The following is a 21108-nucleotide window of genomic DNA, read 5'->3' as shown; positions in this document are numbered from 1 at the left end:
GGAACGATTCGCGTCTGGCAGCTGCATTGCACATTGTCTTGTCGTCTATTGTGACTGCTAATGCACTGCTAATGCAAGTCAGGCAAACAATGACCGCGCAACACATCTCACCACCTATTAGTGGTTTGGTGGTCGGCCGTGTTGGTTTGTTTACCGAATGAAAAGAAAGGACCAGGATAAGCGAATGGGCTGCCGGCCGCACCATCTAGGTTAATACCTGAAAAGCACCGGCTAATAGGTGGAAGTGGCAAGGACGCAGAAAAACATACACAAATGTCTAAGATATTCGGGTAAATACGCGCAATTGCACGACTGTAGCAAAGTGTCGCAGCACACTGCCCGCGTGTGCAGGTGAAATTAATATTTACGCTTTAGAATATTGTTCTGTTGGGCCAGTCGAAGTTTTTCGAACCATTAACAAAATTTTCGATAACCACTAATCGCTTCTCGGCCTTTTGTGTAAGTCGAGATGAACGTAGCCGTCTGTAACCGGAGAGCCACATCTGTGAATTCGGCACCGCAGTCGGTTTCGCAGTGCTGCGCGGTTTTAGGACTGCTTGTTGCGGAGAACACGAACGGCAGACGAACGGGAGCAACACAGGCGACGCGAAGCGTAACACACTTCGAGGAGCGCGTTCAAGGTCGCCGCTTGCGAGAAGGAGCGATGCGACTGCAGCAGTGGTTTCTCTGCCAGGAACAGCATCGCTTCCTACCACTTTTACGCTCGAAGCTTGTGGCGCCGGGGAGAAGGGGGGAAGCTGCGCCGATTGCCCTCTTCCGTCACCTCGAAGATGGAGCGATTCTAGCTGCGCGCTTCCAGCTTATACGTATGCGGCGTGGACGTCAACTCGCATTAATTGTCAATGTTCCGGCGGCAGTCTCTCTTGCTTGTCTTCCCGCGTATACCAGTATAATTTAGTGACTTTTAATTTCTTCCTGCTCACTGCGAGAATAAGTTTGAACCTGTTGCGGCCACGCAGTGCGAACTGCTAGCAAAGGTCACCCAGGTGTACCACTGTGATTAAAATCCAGACCGAGCGTCTACACAAGCATTTAAAGCGCACTGAGGCCGACCATATCAAGACCAGAGAAAGTCGCTCTATCTGAATATCCTAATGCAATCCGATTATATGCAATATACAGATACGTCACGTGACAGGCGAGTAGCTGCCCGAATGACTACTGCGCCTGAGCTTTTGAGGAGAAATGTCGAACGATGACTGAGTGTACAATAGCATCCAAGGTGTGCGAAGTGTGTGGGTCGAAAGAGCTGTCTCTGCACGGAAGGCATGCGTTACAGTACGCGAAGAGCAGAACACAAGATCGTCCCGTTTCCGGACGACGAGCGTTGTTATACGCGTTTGCCACGCACCGATCGTTGCCGACCGTTGACGACATCCGCGTTCGACTCGGTGTCGTCTCGAGGAAGGGCATCGCTGCGCGCCCTGGCGGAGCGCGCTCGTGACAGGGCGCCGCATAATGGGCGGGGATCGGCTAATGGATGCCGGTCGCGCAGTGACCGCCGGGGTCCACGTCCGCAGGCGCGGCCTGTCCGGTTGTGACGGCGAAGGAGCAACGGCTTCCCAGCCCGTCTTTGGCCACGTTTGTTTTCGTCTCCGCCGCTCCGGCGAAAGCCACCCGAGCGGCGAGGAGGGATGAACTTGAACGGCGCTTCCTTCCTGGCGAGGTGATGACGCTGTCCCAGGCCGTTTACACGGGAGCGTCACGTGACCGCCTATTTGCTTATGATTGTGTGCGCCGGTGTGCTTTTCTATAAAGGGGCAAGTCGGATGCCCATTGCGCGCAGGCTAATGCGAGCGCCGGCAGAGGCTTCTTCTCACGAGCAGGACAACCAGTGCGCGTCGCACCATGAAGGTGAGCTGAGCGCGATCACCACGCCGGTGTTTTGCGGCTTCTTGTGCGGCACCACGTGGAGCGTACACCATGGACGCGTCACTAGTTGTCACGGCGTCCAACGGTTGTCGGAGGTAGACGAGCAGGCTGGTACAGACGCGTGACCATGGCACTCCGAAGAGTTGAGCCTCAGACTTGTCGCTTATGTGGTTATACTTGCAGCATTTAGCGAGAGAGAGAGAGATGAGAATTGATTGAAGAAAGATGGTAGTAGCCTCTAGGTCTGCTACTCTGCTCTGAGCAGCTAGCTAAGACACTTAGTGTGTGCACCGCTCGAATACGATTCTCGTTGCCTGTAACAGACGCTGTTGTCGAAGGTTAGAGCAATGTTTACAGCTGAGACCTGCGTAGTTAACCCACGGTAGGCAAGCCATATTTTGCGACGCGCATGCTGATACCCCAGTCCGCGCTCAACGTACGTACGTTTCTTTTGGGGCTTTCAAGCAAAAGTAATTGTGTTTGGTACCTTTCCCGCCCGTATCCGGCAGCTCTGTAATCGACATCATCTGTGCTTAAAAACCGGGGTATTCAAAATGATCGGCTTGTCATTTTGTCTGCTAAATTTAATTGTGTGGGTGGTATTTTGCTTTGCAAAACCTTTTCCTCTAATTCCTGTAGGGGCTGTGCTCAATGTTTCACCGATGATGTCGATCACGTCGGCGGCTACTACCGCAGATAGGCGTGAAAGCATATGGGCTGATCTAAGCAGTGTCACCGAATGTCATCAATGTACATGAGAGGACCTGAGCATTTTTCTTTACTTTTCTTATGTGAGCCAGAATCTGATGTAAGGCGGCGGCGGTCGCGCGGTTCTTTGTCCGTTGTAAAATGTGTGGGCCTGGAAAGCTTTCATTGCTGCCACAAAGACGTAAAAAAAAAGTTTACAAGTGTGCGAACCGTATAGTGATCTTCCTCGCCCTAATTTTTGGCGTTCACATTCGCAGCCTGTTCTAGTACTGGCGACTGTCCTTGCATTTGCGAGCGGAGGTTCAGTGAGCCAGCAAAGGGTTGCAACGCGTACCGGCACAAGTACGCACTTCAAGACACAGGACGTGAGTATTTGCGCCCATATATTCCTTTGATTATGTGATGTCTATAACCATGGTCGTCGCCACCATCATCTTTTAACTAATTTCACTGGTGTATTAAGTGTGAGCATGGAGAATTTCGTCTGCATGGAGCAGTCGGCAGCAACGACTTCTTGAAAACAATCCAATGTTCTTGTCGAAAGTGATTATGTATCCGTGAAACCTGATAGCATTTTAGGCCATTTCTTACTTTCTTTCAGCTCGTTTTATTAGCATGCTTCTTTCCCACCCAAAGGCAGCGTCTTACATGCTTCCTGTGCAGGCGCACACTTATACGTACTACGGTAAAGAGATCATGGGTACTCATGTACTCGGCGAACGTGAATACTTGCTTCTTTTGCGCACTTTATGTAATCAGCAATTTTTCTTGACCTTCAAGCGACGCGTTATCCATTTCTTGCTCCTTGCAGAGCCAAGGAAACTACAGATTCGGCTACGACGTAGTTCATTCTTCGGGCAGCAGCTTCCACAAAGAGGAGAGCTCCAATGGAGTCAAGGTGGGGTCGTACGGGCTGCGAGACATTGATGGCCGCGTCCGCGTCGTCAACTACGTGGCGGATGCGCAAGGATTCCGCGCCGACGTGCGGACCAACGAGCCGGGGGTAGAACCCATGAAGGACCCCGCTGGCGCCACCATAAGCCGCCCGCCGCCGGTCGCTGCTTTGCCGCCCGTGGACTTCACGGCAGGCAAACCATCCGGCGCGGTGGCAGAGGAGCCCTCCGATGAGGACGAAGAGGTTGTGGCTACAGTGACCGCAGAACCCACGGGACTCCCGGCCGAGCTACCTGCAGAAGGCACCGCGGATGTGCCTGCGGCGCCCACGTTGTCGACGAGTTCCACCTCGGGTCGTTCGACGGTGGTGCCTCCAGTGAGCATCGAGCCCGACGTTATCCAAAATCAGCCTGGTGCAGCCAAAGACACGGACACGTCTGTGAGTGTCCATGCGGGAGGCGACGTTGCCCCGCCCGAAGTTTTGACCGATGCGGATGAGGTTAGCGCGAAGCCGCCTGCTCGTCACCGCACTAAGCCCAGGCCTCCCGTGTTCCCGCCGTCTCCAGCGCCCCGACCCGTGCCCTCGGAGTCCCCTCCGTCCGTGCCATTGGCTGCTCCGGCAGCTAAGGAGATCGGCGGGGTATCTTCCGGTCCATCTCCAAAAAGGCCCGGCGCCCCTCCGAGGCGCAAAGTCAGTATGCCCAGGTACCCGTTCTACGTGGACGCAGCAGACGTGCACATCGTTGGGCCCGCCTTTCACCCGGCACCGGCTGTGCCTTTCCACCGAAGACCCGGAGGCTTCCAGGTGGCCGCTTTTCACGGGGGATTCCCGTTCAAGGTGGCGAGGCACCCGCCTTTCTCGCCGGCCGCGTTCGGGTACTTTCCCGCCGGTGTGCCCCAGCTGTCCTTCGCCCCACGCCACCCGGCTGGTGCCTTCCACCCGGCATTCTACGCGAACCCAGCGTTAGCGTCCGCCTTCTTCCACTCTGCGCAGCTGAGCCACGCGGGTTTTCCCTTCGGCCAGCTCAAGTGGCCCTACCACGCACCCTTCCTGCCGCCAGTGGTGGCGTTCCCCTTCTAGGAGCAAACGAGGTTCGCTTTCATGCGCTATTCCCACTCTGACGCACGCTCAGTTTTGCAGCGGCATGTTTGGCGGCGGGTACGCGAGATGATCCACACTTATGCTTCCCTGTTCTCGTACCATTTCGGCCCGATAAAGCCCCTGCATGACGTTTTCAGCCGACCAGTTGGGAAGAGTGTCGATCAAGGGGCTTGACGGCCCGACAGTGCGCAGGGCCTTACGATCTCCTATATATGCAATCGTACCTCGCCAAGAGGCATCTTCTTGACGTCAACTTCTCTGAAACCGTGACGGAAACCCACCAAGGCGGACGTATTCCTGGATGGCTGCGTTTCCTGGTCTTTCGTCGAGCAAACATCTACTCGCGATTGCACTGCCAACTGTAACTGCAGCGCCGCCGCTGCAAACAACGTGCGGTGGAATACGCTCGCGCATTTAGGATGATACCCACCGATCTCTCAGCGTCTCACAGTTTCTCACGACACCGCCGGTCTGTACTCGCGCTGCTGTGTCGAGATGCACGGGTGCCTCTGGCTGCGCGCTGTCGTTCGCTGTCTTTCAGACAAGCTTTTAAGTAAATCGTTTTTCGGCTGGAAGAAATAAGCTGGCGGCATTCGCAGGCCTAAAGCTGGTCTTACAAGAGCGTGGGTCGCGATTTGCGGCACGCGCCTTTCTCGACCGTCTCGTTCCTTCAGGCTTGTCGCAACATTACATTGCGCGGACTCAAGGATCAGTTGTGCCGACGTCTTTCGAATTCGGAGATGAAGTTCCTGCGCTTTCTTTTATTTTTTTTTTTTGTCGTGGTGCCAAGGCGGCTGAATATACGCTGCAGAAATAAACACGTTTACTGTATAGGTGTGTGTGTGTGTGTATGTGTGTGTGTCTCGCATCTGTTTATTGTATCCGGCAGAAATAGGCACCGAGAAAGGTACACCGTACCTATATACTAACGAGAGTCAGGATTTAACCGGAACATTCGCGCATTTGAACGCAATTTTATGCGGAAAAGAACTAACACGTACATAACCTTCTTCTGAAAATGTGTATTCTCAGCATATTATGCATAAAGACTACATATCAGGCAGAATTGGTACTTCTGCGCTGTGCATATGTGTATTACCAAAGAACTTAATTTTGGAGAACAGATTATAAACTGGCTGTGGTCAACATAAACATGCTGAAAATATTTTTTTCCCAGTAAGTTAGCGACATTGCAGGATGTTGGCATCCGTCTCAACATTTCTATTGTATTTAATAAACATATCATCTCATGGTTAGGCATGCACTGCATAGACTTTGCATCAGCACGGCCGCCGCATCATTCACTGACTTCCATGGCCTATGTCATCAACGGCTGTAAATACATCTACACTACGGCACCACGTGGGCACTGTTGATTTGGCCCTGCTAGGACACTAGTTTCACACGGAGGCGAAATACACCAGTCTAGAGGGCACTCGGATGTCGAGAGGCGTACTTGATTTCAACACGGCGATTGATGTTTTAGTCGGACTCTAAAATACACTCTGATGTTCCGTTTATAACGGTCAGCGGTTCTGTCGAAATGTGATAAATGCGGGCTGTGCGGCGTGCGCAAAACGTTTTCTCGACTGTTTCGTTGTTTGCTTGCTTCGAACATATTTTCAATGACATTCCCCGTGGCACGCAGCGTGGTTCGGCCCCTTCAGCGAGGGGGACATAACTGGCACAACTACTCAATGTTGCTATACCTAATTAGCAGCCTTCTACTAATTAATTTAAGTGTACAAGTTGCAAACATCGAATGGGAGTCGGGTAGTATCTATTTAACAGAAGTATAAAGCCGTCTCCAGGAGGTGCTGAGAAACGCATTGGCGTTTGGATTAATGGTTTTCCGAAAGCCTAGCTCACGCACATCAGGACTAGATTAACCGCAACGCCGATTTACTTTTCAGCAGATATTTCGGACAAATTGTTTATTCCAAAGAGAAACATTGTAATCTGCTACCTAAGCATTGCGATTTCTCGTGCAAGCAACGTCTGCCTGTTTCAGTGATGCATCTGATGAAGTGGAATAACCTGCAGCAAGCGATGCGGATTTAGTCTGTTGGAACTTGAAGAAATAAGTAAACAAAACATGTGGCATAGAAGAGGAAGAGTGTGTGTATATGTAGAGTGCGATGTTCTTCTTAATGGAATGGTAAATTTCACAATGTGCACCGTCTGTCGCTTTACAGCAATCATACACTGTGCACAGAAAACGCTGGGCGAGAAAGCACTTGCTTTAGACAAAATGGTTCTGTCACTAACCATGGCGGTGAACTGCACCACAGAAACGTCCGGCAGGCGCTTTCTAATCATTTCTAGAAGATTCGGAAATTTCCAAGTACTATTACAAATGTGAAATGTGGCGCGCCCTCAGTGTTCGCCGCATATCCATGTTATTCTGCAGCACCTGCTCGAACTGGGCGCCAGGTCTACGCAACTGTGTTCGCACGTGGAGAGCTTGACGTACGCGCTGTGCAGTCATTGTTCGAACCTCGTGTGAAGTATCTTTATTTTGACAAAATAAGTTCTGGGGTTCTATCAGGCATGCACGTACCCAGGATTTTTTTTCGGGCGGCGGGGGGTACTTTACACGTAGAAATGCGAATAACGTCCACCATTCGCCATAAAAACGCGTAAATCCGCAAAAGCGAAATGAAATAAGGTATATTTTACAGGTACGCCTGTGCGATACACCTCTCCTTTGCTTGGCAAACAAGGACCTACGTCAAATGGAATTGCGTAGAAAAGAAACGCAGGAAGAACACTGCCAAGAACAAGTACAGAAGCCAAAGTGTAAAATAGAGATCACTTTAGTAGTATACAACTTAAAAAACAGCAGTTGGCAACCAAGACACACAAACCGCGCGGAGTTGTGTTACTTCGCCAGCCAATCACAGAAGCTAACAATATTGTTGTCATGTGGCCTTTTCAAAATGGCGTCGTACTTGATACTTCCGGGGCGTCTGCTATTCTTGAAAAGTCTTTTCATCGATGGAAGCAATGAGGTGTGCAACAGACATGGACGAAGTGTATGGAGTCTGGGCATTTCACTCTTCAAAAGTCTGCGGTGCCGCTCATTTCACTGGTGAACCCGTTTTACTCATGAAACTTCACTGCCAACTGAAGTCAAACTTGGCAGTAAATAGTTGCAGCAAAGCAAGCATGTTATTTCAGTTCAATAAAGAATTAGGCTTTGGCCATTCCACTATAATAGGCGAGGCAAAAGGTAAAAAATTACGCACTAATATTTTTATTTTTGCGGTTACCGCCTTATTTGGATAAAAGGAAAAGTTTGAAGTACGAATTATTTGCAGCCTCGCGGAGGAACAGTGGCTGGCGGTTATGAGGGCGTGGGCGGGGCTTCACAGCAGATGTAATTTGTATCCGACTATAGTAGCCTTTTGTGAATTTGCTCTGGAAGAATTATAGAGAAATATATATTTGCGGAGCAATCACAGTTCTTTTGGATCTCTCGTTTATGCTCTACCAAGTGAAGTGCCACAACCGACTCGTATTGTTATTTGGGAAGTTACATAACGATGCCTGGCTGCCAGTCCTGTACAACCGCGTAGGGCGCAAGACGGTGCGATTCTAGATGTACTACGCCCACCGCGGATGGTTAGAAAAATACCTACGTAAGCACAGCACAGAAGTGGCTACGTTACTCGAATGATAACTGTAGAAGCGTCATTCGGAGCACACGGAACTGTTCTCCGCTTCTTTTTTGTGTTCTACTTACTTTTTAAATAAAAAGATGTTGATCCATAAATATTTTTACAAACAACGGTTAAATTTGTGAATTTTCGCTCTCTCTTCCTGTATGGCTGCTGCCTTGGCTGTCTCCCTTAGTAGATCGCCTCATTTCTCAACTCCTTGCGACTCTTGTTTCCAGTTGGCAATTTTGCACGAGAAGAGCTCTACAATTATGAAAAAAATAAAACAGGAGAGTTAACGGGGGACAGTCATATTGCGCATGAGTTGAAGTGTTATTCCAGGCTTTGATGATGGACGCTGTCTCATATTATTTTCCACCTTATCTAACCCATATCGCGGGTATATGGTTCCGAGAATCTGTCAGCGTCGCGGTGAGCCGTTACTCGAGGAAATCATGAAGCAAAAGGAAAAGTTAAACGCAATTGGCGTTTTCTCTGGCCGCAACTCGTTCCACGTACATACAGACCAGCTGACCACGAACCAAATCCCTTTCCTGGTCCCTGGAAAAAGAAGGTTGAACTAACGAAGTAACGGTGATGCGCGTGACCGCCGAAAAGACGGTGACAACTCAATGCATGTCGAGTTAATCGTGTGGGCATTGAATCGATGAGGAAACGGGCCTTCACACCCTAGGAGATGCCGATAACTACCGCCAATCAGAACGAGTGAAAAAGGCAGCAAAATGTTGACCGCCGAATAACTGTCAAGTTTCAACATTGATCTGGCGGTGCTTTAGGAATGTGTGGTGGCGTGGGCGGGGAGATGTGGGGGGGCCCGGGCCTCCCCTTGGGTACGTGCCTGGGTTCCATGTGTCAAAATGGCGATGTGAATATGAGGCACGCTGTGGCGGGGATCTCCAGATTAGTTTGACAACCTCTTTTTTTTTTTAACGTGCACTTAAATCTAAGTACACCGGCGTTTCTCTCTCTTTCTGCAGATACGGCCGCCGCGAGTGGTGATCGCACGCGTGACCTCTCGCGCTCAGCAGTGCAATGCGCGGGCGGCTACCGCGGCGTTTTCCTTTTTTCAAGTCAAGCTTGTAGACGCTAGCCTGCGACGGCGATGGAACGCTAAAAAAAACAAAAGAAAAAAAAAAACAGCTGCTCTCAGAGGCGCACACGTGCACGGAGTGCTACAAAAAGAAAACAAGCAATAGACCCGCTGAACGGAGAATCCTGCTGCGCTGCCGGACTAATCACGTCAATCTATCCGCCAATAGGGGTCACGTGTCTAGGTGTCGTGACAGGAACGAGTGTTTCTCGCATCAGAACACTATCGCAGCTGCGATGGGTCAGCCGCGCGTCGTGCGTTCGGTCGAAGAACAGGCGGCGTTTGATGAACGCCGCCGGGACCTCGCTCGAGAAAGGGCTCGTCGTCGACGTGCCACCTCGCCGTGAAGGAGCGTGAAGCCGAGGCGTTACGACAACGAAGGGCCGCGAATCCCGAGCTTCGCTTGCGCTCCTCTTCACAGTAATGGAAGGGCGGTCAAATTTTTTTGTACCAACCATCGTCTTCCTGCCCTGTAGAGCCTAACGATTGGCATTAAAGCTCTGTTTATTCCCAAGCAAACCCAATGAGGTAATTTAAGGGCTGTGATTTAGAGACACGTGCGTTTTCTTTATGCTGTTTTGTTAGCGTACTTCACGAGAACGACACACGTAGTCATGCAATTGAGTGTTGCGAACACCCGAGTGTTGTGAACAGTAATTAATTTAGCGGCAGAAACACGATCACAGACAGGGGAGGACCTAAAGACAGAACGAGTGCTTGTCCGCCCTTCTCTATGATGCGTGCTTTTAGCTTTTTCGCTCCTGCTGTGATCCGGCTTCGTCGCATAGCTTAGTGCCGGCGCAGTCTTGTTGCAGCGCATTACGAGAGACGTGCGATGGATGGACGGAGGGTTGGATGGATGGATGGATGTTATGAGCGTCCGCTTTGGAACCGGGCGGTGGTTGGCGCCACCAAGCTCTTGCTATTATACTGCCTAATGTGATACCTAAGTTAAAAAAGAAAAAGAAAAAAGAAACACCATGAACTCCCACAATCAAATTTTCTGACCCCCTATTGTGAACTTTGCTTTTGTGCGTCTCCGTTTTTTGTTGTTTCCCTACTTTTCTTCCACCAATCTTCCAATCGCCTCTTACTAATCTCTATTGCGGACATGTTTACTTTTCCCCTGCTCTCGCTAAACCCAAGGGCTTCAAGGAGGCCAATTACCGCAGCAAGCATATGCTTCTTCTTCCTTCTTATATCTCGCTTTATAGGTGCGTGTTCTAAGCATTTTTTTCACTGTGGCAGCGACGGCGACGGTGTGCGGGCGCGAACTAATCAACTCTTCTGCAACATTGCAGTTGCCTGTGCCTGCCCAATCTGATCGTAAGGAGTCCTGTGCAATCGTATACCCGGCTACTGAAATAACGGCACCGATTCATCGCAATCTATATTTCCTGCTTTGCACCAGGGCCGGACTTCCATGCCAGAACTGCCATCTGTTTGAGGCTGCCGCAACCTTGGATTATCGCTCTCATCTTGGGGGTGGTGTTTCCTGGGAACGCATTCTTTTCACTGTGGCAGCGACGACGAAGGTGTGCGGGCGCAAACTAATTCACTCTTCGACAACATTGCAGGTTGGTGCATTCTTTCTATCGCGCTCATGCGTACACTGCTCTCCCGTCGCTGTTGCTGCCGCGAGTGTTACCATGAATAGTGTAGTACCCAAAGCTAATGTAGCACCGTACCTGGTCACTTGCGCTGGGTTCTTTTTTTTTTTTTTTGTGAATGCCTTCTATTTTCTGCTGTGTTGTTGTCGTCTTCTATTGCCAACGTTAAGTCGAGCAGGGAAATTAATTCTGGTGACCTAAAAGACATTGCTACAGCTATGGCTGAGAAGCAGCCGGTAAGCATAAAAGAGGTCGTTAAAGTATTGACTGAGTTGGTAACTAAGCTACATTCTTTCGCGTCAGACATTAAAAGTGACGTTGCTCGGATCACTACCTCAAACGGTGAAACTCGGTCGGAAATCACTGCTCTTCAACGATTCGTACAATTCTTGAGGGATGGTTTTGAAAAATTCAAACTTGATGTTGAGGCCTTCCGCGGTGAGCTTTCTGCTGTTAGGGCTGACAATGAGCCGTGCCGCATTGAAAGTGAACTCCTCAAAAAAGAACTGAAGCAGGCTACGAAGGAGATAACTGAGTTAAAACAATACTCCAGATATATGAATCTTGAAATTCAAGGGCTTCCGGTTGTACCAGATGAGGACCTTCTGAAGGAAGTTGGAAAACTTGCGGGGTATGTGAGGGCCGGCGTCACTGAGAATGACATAGACGTTGTGCATCGTGTGCCATCCAGAGATAACAGTAGGCCGCATGTGGCCGTAAAGTTTCGTTTGAGAGCCGCCCGGGGCAGAATGCTTTCGGCAGCAAGGAAAAGAAAACTAAATGCAAAGGATCTAGGGTATGACACAGATGCTTCGATCTATGTAAATGAGCGCATCTCTGTCGCGAAAACAAAATTTTGCTAGCAAAAGCGAGACAAGCAAGTAAAGACAGAAAAAAAAGGAAGTTTATCTGGGTGTCTCAAGGCAAAGTTCTCATGCGGAAATTGGAAAAGACACGAGTTTTGCGCCTAACGTGTGAGGACTTGGCGCAAGTTGTTTAACAGGTCTGCACGGTGGAAAAATGGTTTTCTTAGTTGTGATCCTGCATGTCATTTTTCTTTATTTTTTTCATCACTTTGTTAAACAGGAAAACATAATCCTGTCCTTCTGTAGAGTGTTATATGTGTCTAAACCTATTTCTTCGTATTACACAGCATTTTCTGTAACCAGTGCTGCATAAAGCTTTGAATATTGCTGTGTGCTGGATTAGTGCCGTATATCACTTCTCTGTTGTTTATGCTACTTTTTCTACCATTGTGCAACGAAAGTATGGATTCGTAACGATTGAGCAACATCTCTTAGTGAGTACGTTTACCCTATTCAAAGGCTGCTGTTTTGTTATACTTGCTATAATTAATTTCTGTATACATATATGTTATGACCACTGTCTACTAATGGACTCTAATACAGTGGGTTATAGTACATCGGAACTAAATTCACGCATTGTAGACCAGCGCATATCACCCCTAGGCGTGCTTCACATTAATATGCAGTCTGCTCGTTGCAAAGACGACAACGTCTTTGTTCTTCTTGATTAGTTTAAATTTGATTTCTCCATAGTTATGCTAACATAAACTTGGTACCGTGATGACTCGAACGTTATTATTATCGCAGGTTATAATCCAGTTTATTTAAATAGGAAAGTAAGGACAGGAGGTGGCGCATGTATGTATGTTAAAGATGAGGTGAGATACGAATGGCTTAACGAGTGGTCTCAATGCACGGTTGATATTGAAATTGTATGTCTTAAAGTAGAAAACTGTGTGTTTCTTGCAGTATACAGACCACCCGATGGCAGCATAAACAATTTAATTTTCCTTTGTTAATGACAATGGATATAGACTCGTGTTGGGAGGTGAAGAATTGAATATTGATATGTTAGCAAGCACAAATAAGCAAAACGATCTTTCGGCACTTCTTGATTCCCACTTTTTATCGAATGTTGTTGTCACTCCTACTCGTATTACTGACTCGAGTGCAACATTAATAGACCCGTTCATAACAAACTTTCCCTTTGATTCTGTACTTTCTGGCACCATTTGTACCGCTATCAGTGATCACCTGCCTGTGTACCTTATTGTACACCAATCCCGCTGCACACCCAGGCAGGCTGCTTCTGGTATACATTATAGAGCTGTAAATTTAAACTCTTTCGTGATGAAATTGAGCAAACGCAATGCGGTGACTTATGTTCTTGCTCCTGTGCTGGCTTAGCTTACGACTACTTTATCCGAACGATCACTTCAGTTTATAATAAATATTTCCCACTTCATGCTTTTAGAAAAGCAAATCGTGCCCGCAAACCTTGGATGACTGCATAGATCCTAAAAATGATGAAGAAAAAGGATAGGTTTTTTCATGCATTCCTAGATAACCGAAATCCACATGCTTTGAGGATGTTTAAAAAATCTAGAAATTTTATCATTAAGTTACAACGGCAAGCAAAACGAAATTACTATTATAACATGTTCGAGGGCGTCACAGATATCAAACAAATGTGGAATAAATTACACTCCATCATATCTCCAGTTAGAGTAAGAAATAGTTTAGAAGAACTTGTAGTTGACAATGAAGTTATCAAAGGCAAGGAGTTAGCCGATAAATTCAATGAATACTCTACATCTGTAACTGAGAGCTCACATCAAGATAGTCCCTCTGATTACTTGCCCGTGCCGCTCAAGTAATCGATATTTCTTTGCCCAACTGATGAAAATGAAGTATTAAGAGTATTTAAAAACTTTAAGACGAGTAAGAGCGAGGACATAAATGGTCTAAAAATGGAGCCGATTAAATATATTATTGATCTTCTTAGCCCGTGTGACACATATTTACCACCTTTCCTTACAAACTTGCATTCTCCCACATAATATGAAGAATGCTATAAGGTGACGGTAATATTCAAAAGTGGAGATAAAAACATGATCGGTAATTATAGACCTATTTCAATCCTTCCCCCGTTCTCCAAAGGACTTGAAAAAATTAATCATCTTAGACTGTCAAACTTTTTTGACAAACATTCTGTCATAACAAAATCGCAATACGGATTTCGATCAGATTTTTCAACAGAAAGTGCTCTACAGTTTCAAAAAGAATTGATTCTTAAAAATATTGAAGCAAAAAAATTCACTCGGCATATTTTTAGATATGTCCAAGGCCTTTGATAAAATTATCCATGAAACATTAATAGGAAAGCTGCAGTGTTCTGGAGTTCGTGGGGTGGCCCTTCATCTAATTCAAAACTACTTAACAAACAGACATCAATGTGTATCGATAAGCAGAACTCTGTCTTCTATGCAACCTGTTAAATACGGAGCTCCCCAAGGAAGCATATTGGGGCTGCTTTTGTTTAATTTATTTATTAATGATATTTTAAATGTTGACCCTTCAATCCAATACCTAATCTACGCTGATGATACAGGTCTTTTCTTTTCAGGAACAAATATACATGATCTCGTGAATCTAGCTAACTTGACATTAGAAAAGATATGCAGCTGGACACACAGAAATTCTTTACAAATTAACTGCGCAAAACCTAAAGCTGTTCTTTTCGCTCTAAATACCCACTTTATGAGCTCACTCATTCTTACAATTTCATGTTGAATCATAATAAACTTGAATTTTCTTCTACAGTAACATCTCTAAGTGTAATTTTTAACGAATATATGAAATGGGATCACCATACGGAACATTTACACAACAAACTTTGCAAGGTCTTGGGCGTACTGAGAAAATGTCAGCGTGTATTGCCACTTCCTCAAAAGCTTTCGATATTTAAGGCACTCTTCTCATCACATCTGTGCTATTGCAACTTGATTTGTTGTAACGGAACACAGCAATCCATAACTAATCTTGTTATCCCACAAAAAAGGCCCTACGTTCTGTTGCAAACCTACCATTTAATGCACATACTTCAGAACTATTCGTTAAATATAATGTAATTAAATTAAACGTGCTATATGAACACAGTTTATTACTTTCCTTTAGATCTGATACTGTAAAAAATCGCGATTATATACACAGTGTAGCTAACTTGCAACTAAATCCTTCTTCGTGCCTAAACAGACACTCGGAAGAATGGTATGTGCCACGGCCGCGCACAAACTAAGGCCTTCAAACATTAAGTTAATACTTGTCGAAGACATTAAATAAATTCAAGATTTCTTATGAAAACGTTCGCACTCTCTAACACTTCTGTTTTAAGCATGCTGTGTTAAATATCTTCCTAGTTAAATTTCACTTTTTGTAAAATATGTTTTCTGTGGATATCATGTGTTTCCTCATTTGACACCGACGTTGTAATGTATTTTTTCTTTTACTGGACATGCCGCCACAGTGAACCGGGGACGTTGGGGCTAGTCAAGCTGTTTTCAATGCAGCTTTTCTTCCCTCGTCCCAACCACTTGTGTAAAACTCCATGTATGTAGTAAATAAATGAACTTGACCTTGAAGGCATTCCGACCTCGCTTCGAAAAGTAATGTGCTTCCCTTTGAGTTCTCATAAATTGTTTCTTTCCTGATTTCATTTTTTCCTCTTAACTTCTTCCTGTACAGATACCTCAACACTCTCCCAGCCTATTTACTTTCTTCCATATTCCTCAGTAGTTCCTCATAATCAATTTTACTGTGAGCTTCCCTTACTTCAAAACTTGTCCAGCCCACATCACCCTGCGCAGCTTCGTTTGTAGTCTTCCCGAGAGCGCCCAATTCGAGGCGTCCCCCTGACCTTTGGTTCCCACCGGGTCCTGATTGTACCCCTGATTTAAAGCAAACAACCGCATTTCCAAAAGTAAGTCCTAGAACCATTACACCTTTCCACATACCTCGGAGGACCTCGTACCTATTGTATCCCCATAGCGCTCTGTGCTTCATTATGGCTGCATATCTCTTCCCCTTCACTGTTATTGTTTTTTCCTGTGTGTCCATATATATCTTGCCCTCGTTTATCCATATACCAAGGTATTTATATTCTCTTACCAGAGGTATTCCGTGGCCCTGTATCGCCACTTTCTGTTCGCTGTTTTCATTGAATACCATAACACCTGATTTTCTAACACTAAATTTAAAACCTAAATTCTTGCCTTCCTGCCCACAAATATTAGCCGGACGTTGCAAATCACTTTGCTTGTTAGCTAGCAACACAATGTCGTCCGCATAAAATAAACCTGGAAGCTGCTGCTGTGCTACTGTACCCGCCTGTTGGTAGGAGAGATTAAACCCGATATTACTTCCTTCTAGCGCCCTCTCCATCCTCACCATGTACATCATAAACAGCAGAGGGGATAAAGGGCACCCCTGCCTCAGTCCCTTGTTGATATGAACTTTCTCCTCGCTCCTCATCCCTTCCCATTCAACGCAAACGGTATTTTCTGGGTGAATATCTCTCAAAAGCTGTAGACAATCGTCACCTAAGCCTTCCCTTTCCAGAATATCCCATAAAATGTTGCACTCTGCGTTGTCGTAGGCTCCTGTAATGTGTTAAAAGGCCACATATAACGGTCTGCTTTCTACTCTTGATATTTCAATACACTGAGTAAGAACAAATAAGTTATCATCCAACGGCCTACATATACTGAAGCCATTCTGAAGTTCTCCCAAAATGCCATTATTCTCTGCCCATGCTTGCAGCTTTAATTTGATTGCCTGCATTGCTAGCCCGTATATTACTGATGTAATGGTCAACGGTCTATATGAGTGAATTCCATCTTTCTCCTCCTTACGTTTATAAATTAAAATCATTCTATTTCGACGCCCCCTGTCTGGTATTCGTCTATATTTTAATTTTTTTTTCACTGCTTTCACCAGAGCTTCCTTACTTCTTGGTCCTATTGCATTAATCAGCCTAATGGGAACCTCGTCTAGCTCCGTTACTGTGTGCTTAGAAATTTTCTTTTCGGCTTTCTTCCAGTTGAAATTTGTCAGCACCAACTCCTTTTCCACCTGGTTCTCTTCTATGCTCTTTTCTTCTTCAAATACAACCTCGTCATTTCCTTGGAAAGGTTCGGCTGTTATTTTTCGGATGTAATTTATTGCCGCTTCTCCTTCTAGTCTGTTTCCATCTTCGTTTAGGATATGTTGTTGTATTGTTGCTGACTTCCTGCCTAATAATTTTATGTGGTTCCAAAATATTCTAGATGTGGCCTTCTTTTTTTCAAGTATTTCTGACAACCAACGTTCGCTTTCACTTTTTATCTTTGCTTGCACCAGTATTGGAACCATGTACTTTTTTTCCCGGGTATATTTCCCATTTACTGGCTACTTCATCCTGCGGCAAGTGCGCCTTCTTTGCCTGCCTGTGCTCTCGGGATGCTTTCTGTCGTTCGGCGATCGCTTCTCGTATCTCCCTGTTCCACCAGCTTTTCGGTATCTTTTTTCCTTTCCAACGAATATGTTGTTTCTCTTTCCGTATTTCTGTCGTTATTACACTTAGAAGCTCACTATATTCCCACTCTTTATTTGGCCATTTGCCAAGTTCTTCCTCGACTCTAGTGACTATATTTGTTATTTGTTCAGTGTTCAAACTTGCACTGGTCATTTTGCACTCGTTGCTCTCTTTCCCAACTACATATCCCATTTTCAAAACGATGCGTTTATGATAACTCCCTATGCTGCTATGCCCTTACTCATCAATGACCATTTCTCTAACTTATCATGAATTCCTTCTGTCATCAGACAGTAATCAATGGTTGATTGCCGGTTTCCCACTTCCCACGCGATCTGCCCTTCACACTTAGGCCCTGTATACACGATAACAAGGTTATGTTGCTTACAAAGGCCTAGCATTGACTTCCCGTTGTTGTCAGTATAGCCATCTAAATCCTGTACGTTGGCATTCATGTCACCTAATAGGATAATTTCAGCACCATTCCCGAAACCCTTAATATCAGCGCTTATGCATTCCACTTACTCTATTCTTCTCTGCGCAATTATTTCCGGTTTACAAATACATAACATCCAGCCAAGTATTTTTTCCACTCATTGTGCCTGATAACCAAAGATGCTCTTGACATTTTGAATTTACTCTTTTCCATTTGGTTCACTGATGGGTGAGCATTCCGACTCCCCCTCCCTTTCTTTCCGACTTAGTGTTGTGTTTCACCCTTCCCAAACATAATTCTCAATCAATGGCGACTCGAGTCTCTAAGGTGCGTTTCTGTAACCGCATACACCCCTATTTGTTCTCTATTTACCAGCTCCTCAATCTCTGCCCACTTTTCATTTTTTTCTGCCCGCATGCATGTTTATGTAGCCTATTGCATGGCGAGCTCTCTTTCTTGCGTTCTTCCTTTTTTTGTTATTGACGGCGATGCGATTCTTAGGTTACCTTAGGGGACCTTCATTACTACCTACTCTGGCCTCCTGAGCGATCGTGGACCCCCTAAAGAGCCAACAGCGCGACCAGGAAGTCGCCAATCCACTTCTCATCCAAGCCTGGAATTGGAGTGAATCCCGTCTCTTTCAAAACCACCACACCTTCTCGCTTCCCTGTTTACTTCGACAACCTCGAAACCTTTCTGTCGGCTCATTTTCCATATAGCCGCATTAGCAGCCACTACGGCTGTCACGTACAGGCACCTCCGGCCCCGTGCACACCGCGATCTGCACCTGAGGGGATAGCTCGCGCAAGTCGTCCACCCCCTTCGCCAAGCGCTGGGCTAGCTTGTCCCTTTCCTGTTTATTACGTCATTTAGCCCACCTGCCGCTATGACAATGCTGCACACGCGTCAAGGTCGCGCGAGCACGACTACTATGACTAGGGTGCGCGAGTGTTGCGCTGCTAGCGCCACCTAACGTAGGGTTAGTCGGGCGCGACAGGGAGTATAGACTCTTCCTCTTTCGCTCGGGTTCGGGAAGCGGCACGGACGTTCCGCGCGTGTGCCGATCCATGCTCCTGTGAGACCATCTCGCGAGACCTCGTTCGAACGCGCCACCGTTCGCGTGACCCTACATGCGAACGACCCGGCGTTGGCATATAGCATGGGGCGAATATATTCGCTCGCTATCCGGTCACGGTGAGTCGGACTTTCTCGATTGGTCGCGCATCTATCGGCATGTTCTTAGATGGCAATTCGGCTAGTAGGCATTAATGTACGAAAGGTGCAACAAATTCCCTTGTAATTGTTTGCACTACCGTGTTGTTGTTCCTTTGTCCCAAGAGCACGGGTGAGACCCCCACACTACATTCTTTATGCAGATGACACAACTATCTTGAACTCTGACAAATGTTTAACCAACCTAGTGTCGAAACTTAATGCCAACGAAACTTGATGCAATGTTAACCAAGTCGATATTGCCTCGACTCTTTTTATGTCGACGACAAATACAACGATGGGAGTTTTAGCAGGCTTCATCTCGTGCATCGGCTTAGCGGAGATTAGAAGACGAAGAAGTCATCTCTAGGCTCGACCACTAAAAACAAGCTGTTTTGTTATACATGTCCTCGTATCCTATCTTCGTTGCACCGCGAGACTGGAGGAGGTGCGGTACGACAACCCGATGCTCTGGACCCCTCCTGGGAGCCGTTCATCCAGCCTGGACACTTTGTCGTCCATTGCAACGCCTGTTGATCGTTTAAGTCGTCGGTCAATTGCAAGGCCTTGCTCCAGAGCTTACCCCCCTGCAGGAACCTTCCTCCAGGCGCTACCCATCGCCGCCCATAGCCGACGCCATCCCGCCACAGGATCCCGAAAGCGTCCGTTTGTCCAGCTCGCCCAAGGTAACCCTTCAACTACGGATTCCTGATCGCTTTCACGGTGGCGTCATTGAAGACGTCGAAGACTGGCTTGACCAATTTGACCAACCGAGAAGGCAGTCTATCGACCTAGAGTGGCTTCCGCCAGCAGCTCCTTGGCACCTTTACGAGTGCCGACCGACGGGACCGTGCCCCGCAGATAATTGAGTTACGGTTTCAGAAACCCAACGAAACCGTCGAAATGTGCGCCGAGGACATGGACCGTCTGGGTCGTAGAGCCGACCCAAACATGACAGATAAGAAGTTACGCTACCTTATGCGCGGCGTGAGAGGGCAGTTGTTCGCCTGACTGGCTTCAATCCACCAAGTACCGTGGCTGATTTTATCAAGGAAGCTACTGCTATTGAGCGAGCACTTCAACAACGATGCAGGGAGTATGATCGCTTGTCCAGCAGCAACGAAACCAACGCCGCTGCCATAACTGTTGACACTCAGGGCTCTCTGCGCAATCTGATTAGGGTGATTGTTCGCGAAGGAATTCAAAAGCTCGCGACTCTGACAGTGAAACCTACAGTGGCGTCTGTCGCCGAAGTCATACGTGACGAAATCAGGCAAGCGTTCTCGTCTCCGAACCTTAGTCCTGAGCCGCATTCCATGTACTACGCCGCCGCGGTCCGACGTTCACCACCTGTTATGCCGATACCGCCCTACCGCCAGCCATCGATTTCCGCACCTTGGTCATCCTAGGAAGAGCCTCCGTGACGTCCGCAGTTTCGGAAAACGGACGTATGGCGGACTGCAGACCGGCGCACACTCTGTTTCAACTGCGGTGGTGTCGGCCACATTTCTCGCCATTGCTGGCCTCACGACGTATCGTTTCGCCCTCTCCGCCCATGGTTTGACGGTGGACGTGCCAACGAGGACTACTCGCTACGCCCCCAAGCTCCTTTTCAAGGGCCTCCAGCCACCCGCTCTCATTTTGACGATCGCCGAGCTAACGACGAGGAGTCGCTGCCTAATCAGCAGGCCGACATGGACGATCGGTCGCGATCTCCGTTTCCTACAGATTCGTCTACACCAATACGCCGCACTTTCACTGACCTCGGGGACAGGAGGTCACCTAGCTGACGCCGGGGAAACTAAAGGCGGCGAGCTCTGGGGGTAAGCTTGCAAGCCGTCACGGCGATAAAAAGCCCCCGTTGCTTCCAACGCAGGACGCTATGAAGCCGACGAGGCATAACAGCGAGGAAGTTGTAAGCGAATACCTTATTGTTTTTGTTGACGGGCAGCAAGTGACAGCTTTGGTCGACACTGGTGCTGGCTTCTCCATAATAAGCCAAGACCTCGCAGGTCGTCTCAAGAAAGTAAAGACGGCGTGGACAGGGCCCCATATAAGGATTAGTGAGAGATAAGGACTGCTGTGATGACGACGTTGTCAACCCG

The 21108-nt window shown here is 47.3% G+C and overlaps 2 protein-coding genes across 3 annotated transcripts in view; both read left to right on the top strand.

Moving 5' to 3' along the window:
- Window positions 1–1511: 1511 nt before the first annotated feature.
- LOC126521518 (uncharacterized) lies at window positions 1512–5428 on the top strand. The gene is made up of 3 exons (XM_055065714.2): window positions 1512–1875; window positions 2859–2966; window positions 3413–5428. Exons 1-3 carry the CDS (start codon window positions 1870–1872, stop codon window positions 4574–4576), a joined length of 1278 nt encoding a protein of 425 aa, XP_054921689.1. The 5' UTR covers window positions 1512–1869; the 3' UTR covers window positions 4577–5428.
- Window positions 5429–10538: 5110 nt separating this feature from the next.
- Window positions 10539–21108, top strand: part of LOC126521652 (uncharacterized) — a 34348-nt gene continuing 23778 nt past the window's right edge. Inside the window, exons 1-2 of one of the 2 annotated variants that reach the window (XM_072288627.1) lie at window positions 10539–10944; window positions 15631–15762. The gene's annotated coding sequence lies outside the window, so the exon portion shown is untranslated. The remainder of the gene's footprint in view (window positions 10945–15630; window positions 15763–21108) is intronic. The other variant, XM_072288626.1, reaches the window with a different exon arrangement.

This window comes from Dermacentor andersoni, chromosome 6 (genome assembly GCF_023375885.2).
Source record: "Dermacentor andersoni chromosome 6, qqDerAnde1_hic_scaffold, whole genome shotgun sequence".
Taxonomy (NCBI): Eukaryota; Metazoa; Arthropoda; class Arachnida; order Ixodida; family Ixodidae; genus Dermacentor; species Dermacentor andersoni.
Note: the sequence above shows the minus strand (reverse complement) of the source record. Positions and strands in the feature narration are given on the sequence as shown.

Excerpts from the sequence above, each read along its gene's own strand:
- LOC126521518 (XM_055065714.2), top strand. Across the intron at positions 2,967-3,412 it reads CGCACTTCAAGACACAGGAC|AGCCAAGGAAACTACAGATT; the intron begins GTGAGTATTTGC and ends TGCTCCTTGCAG.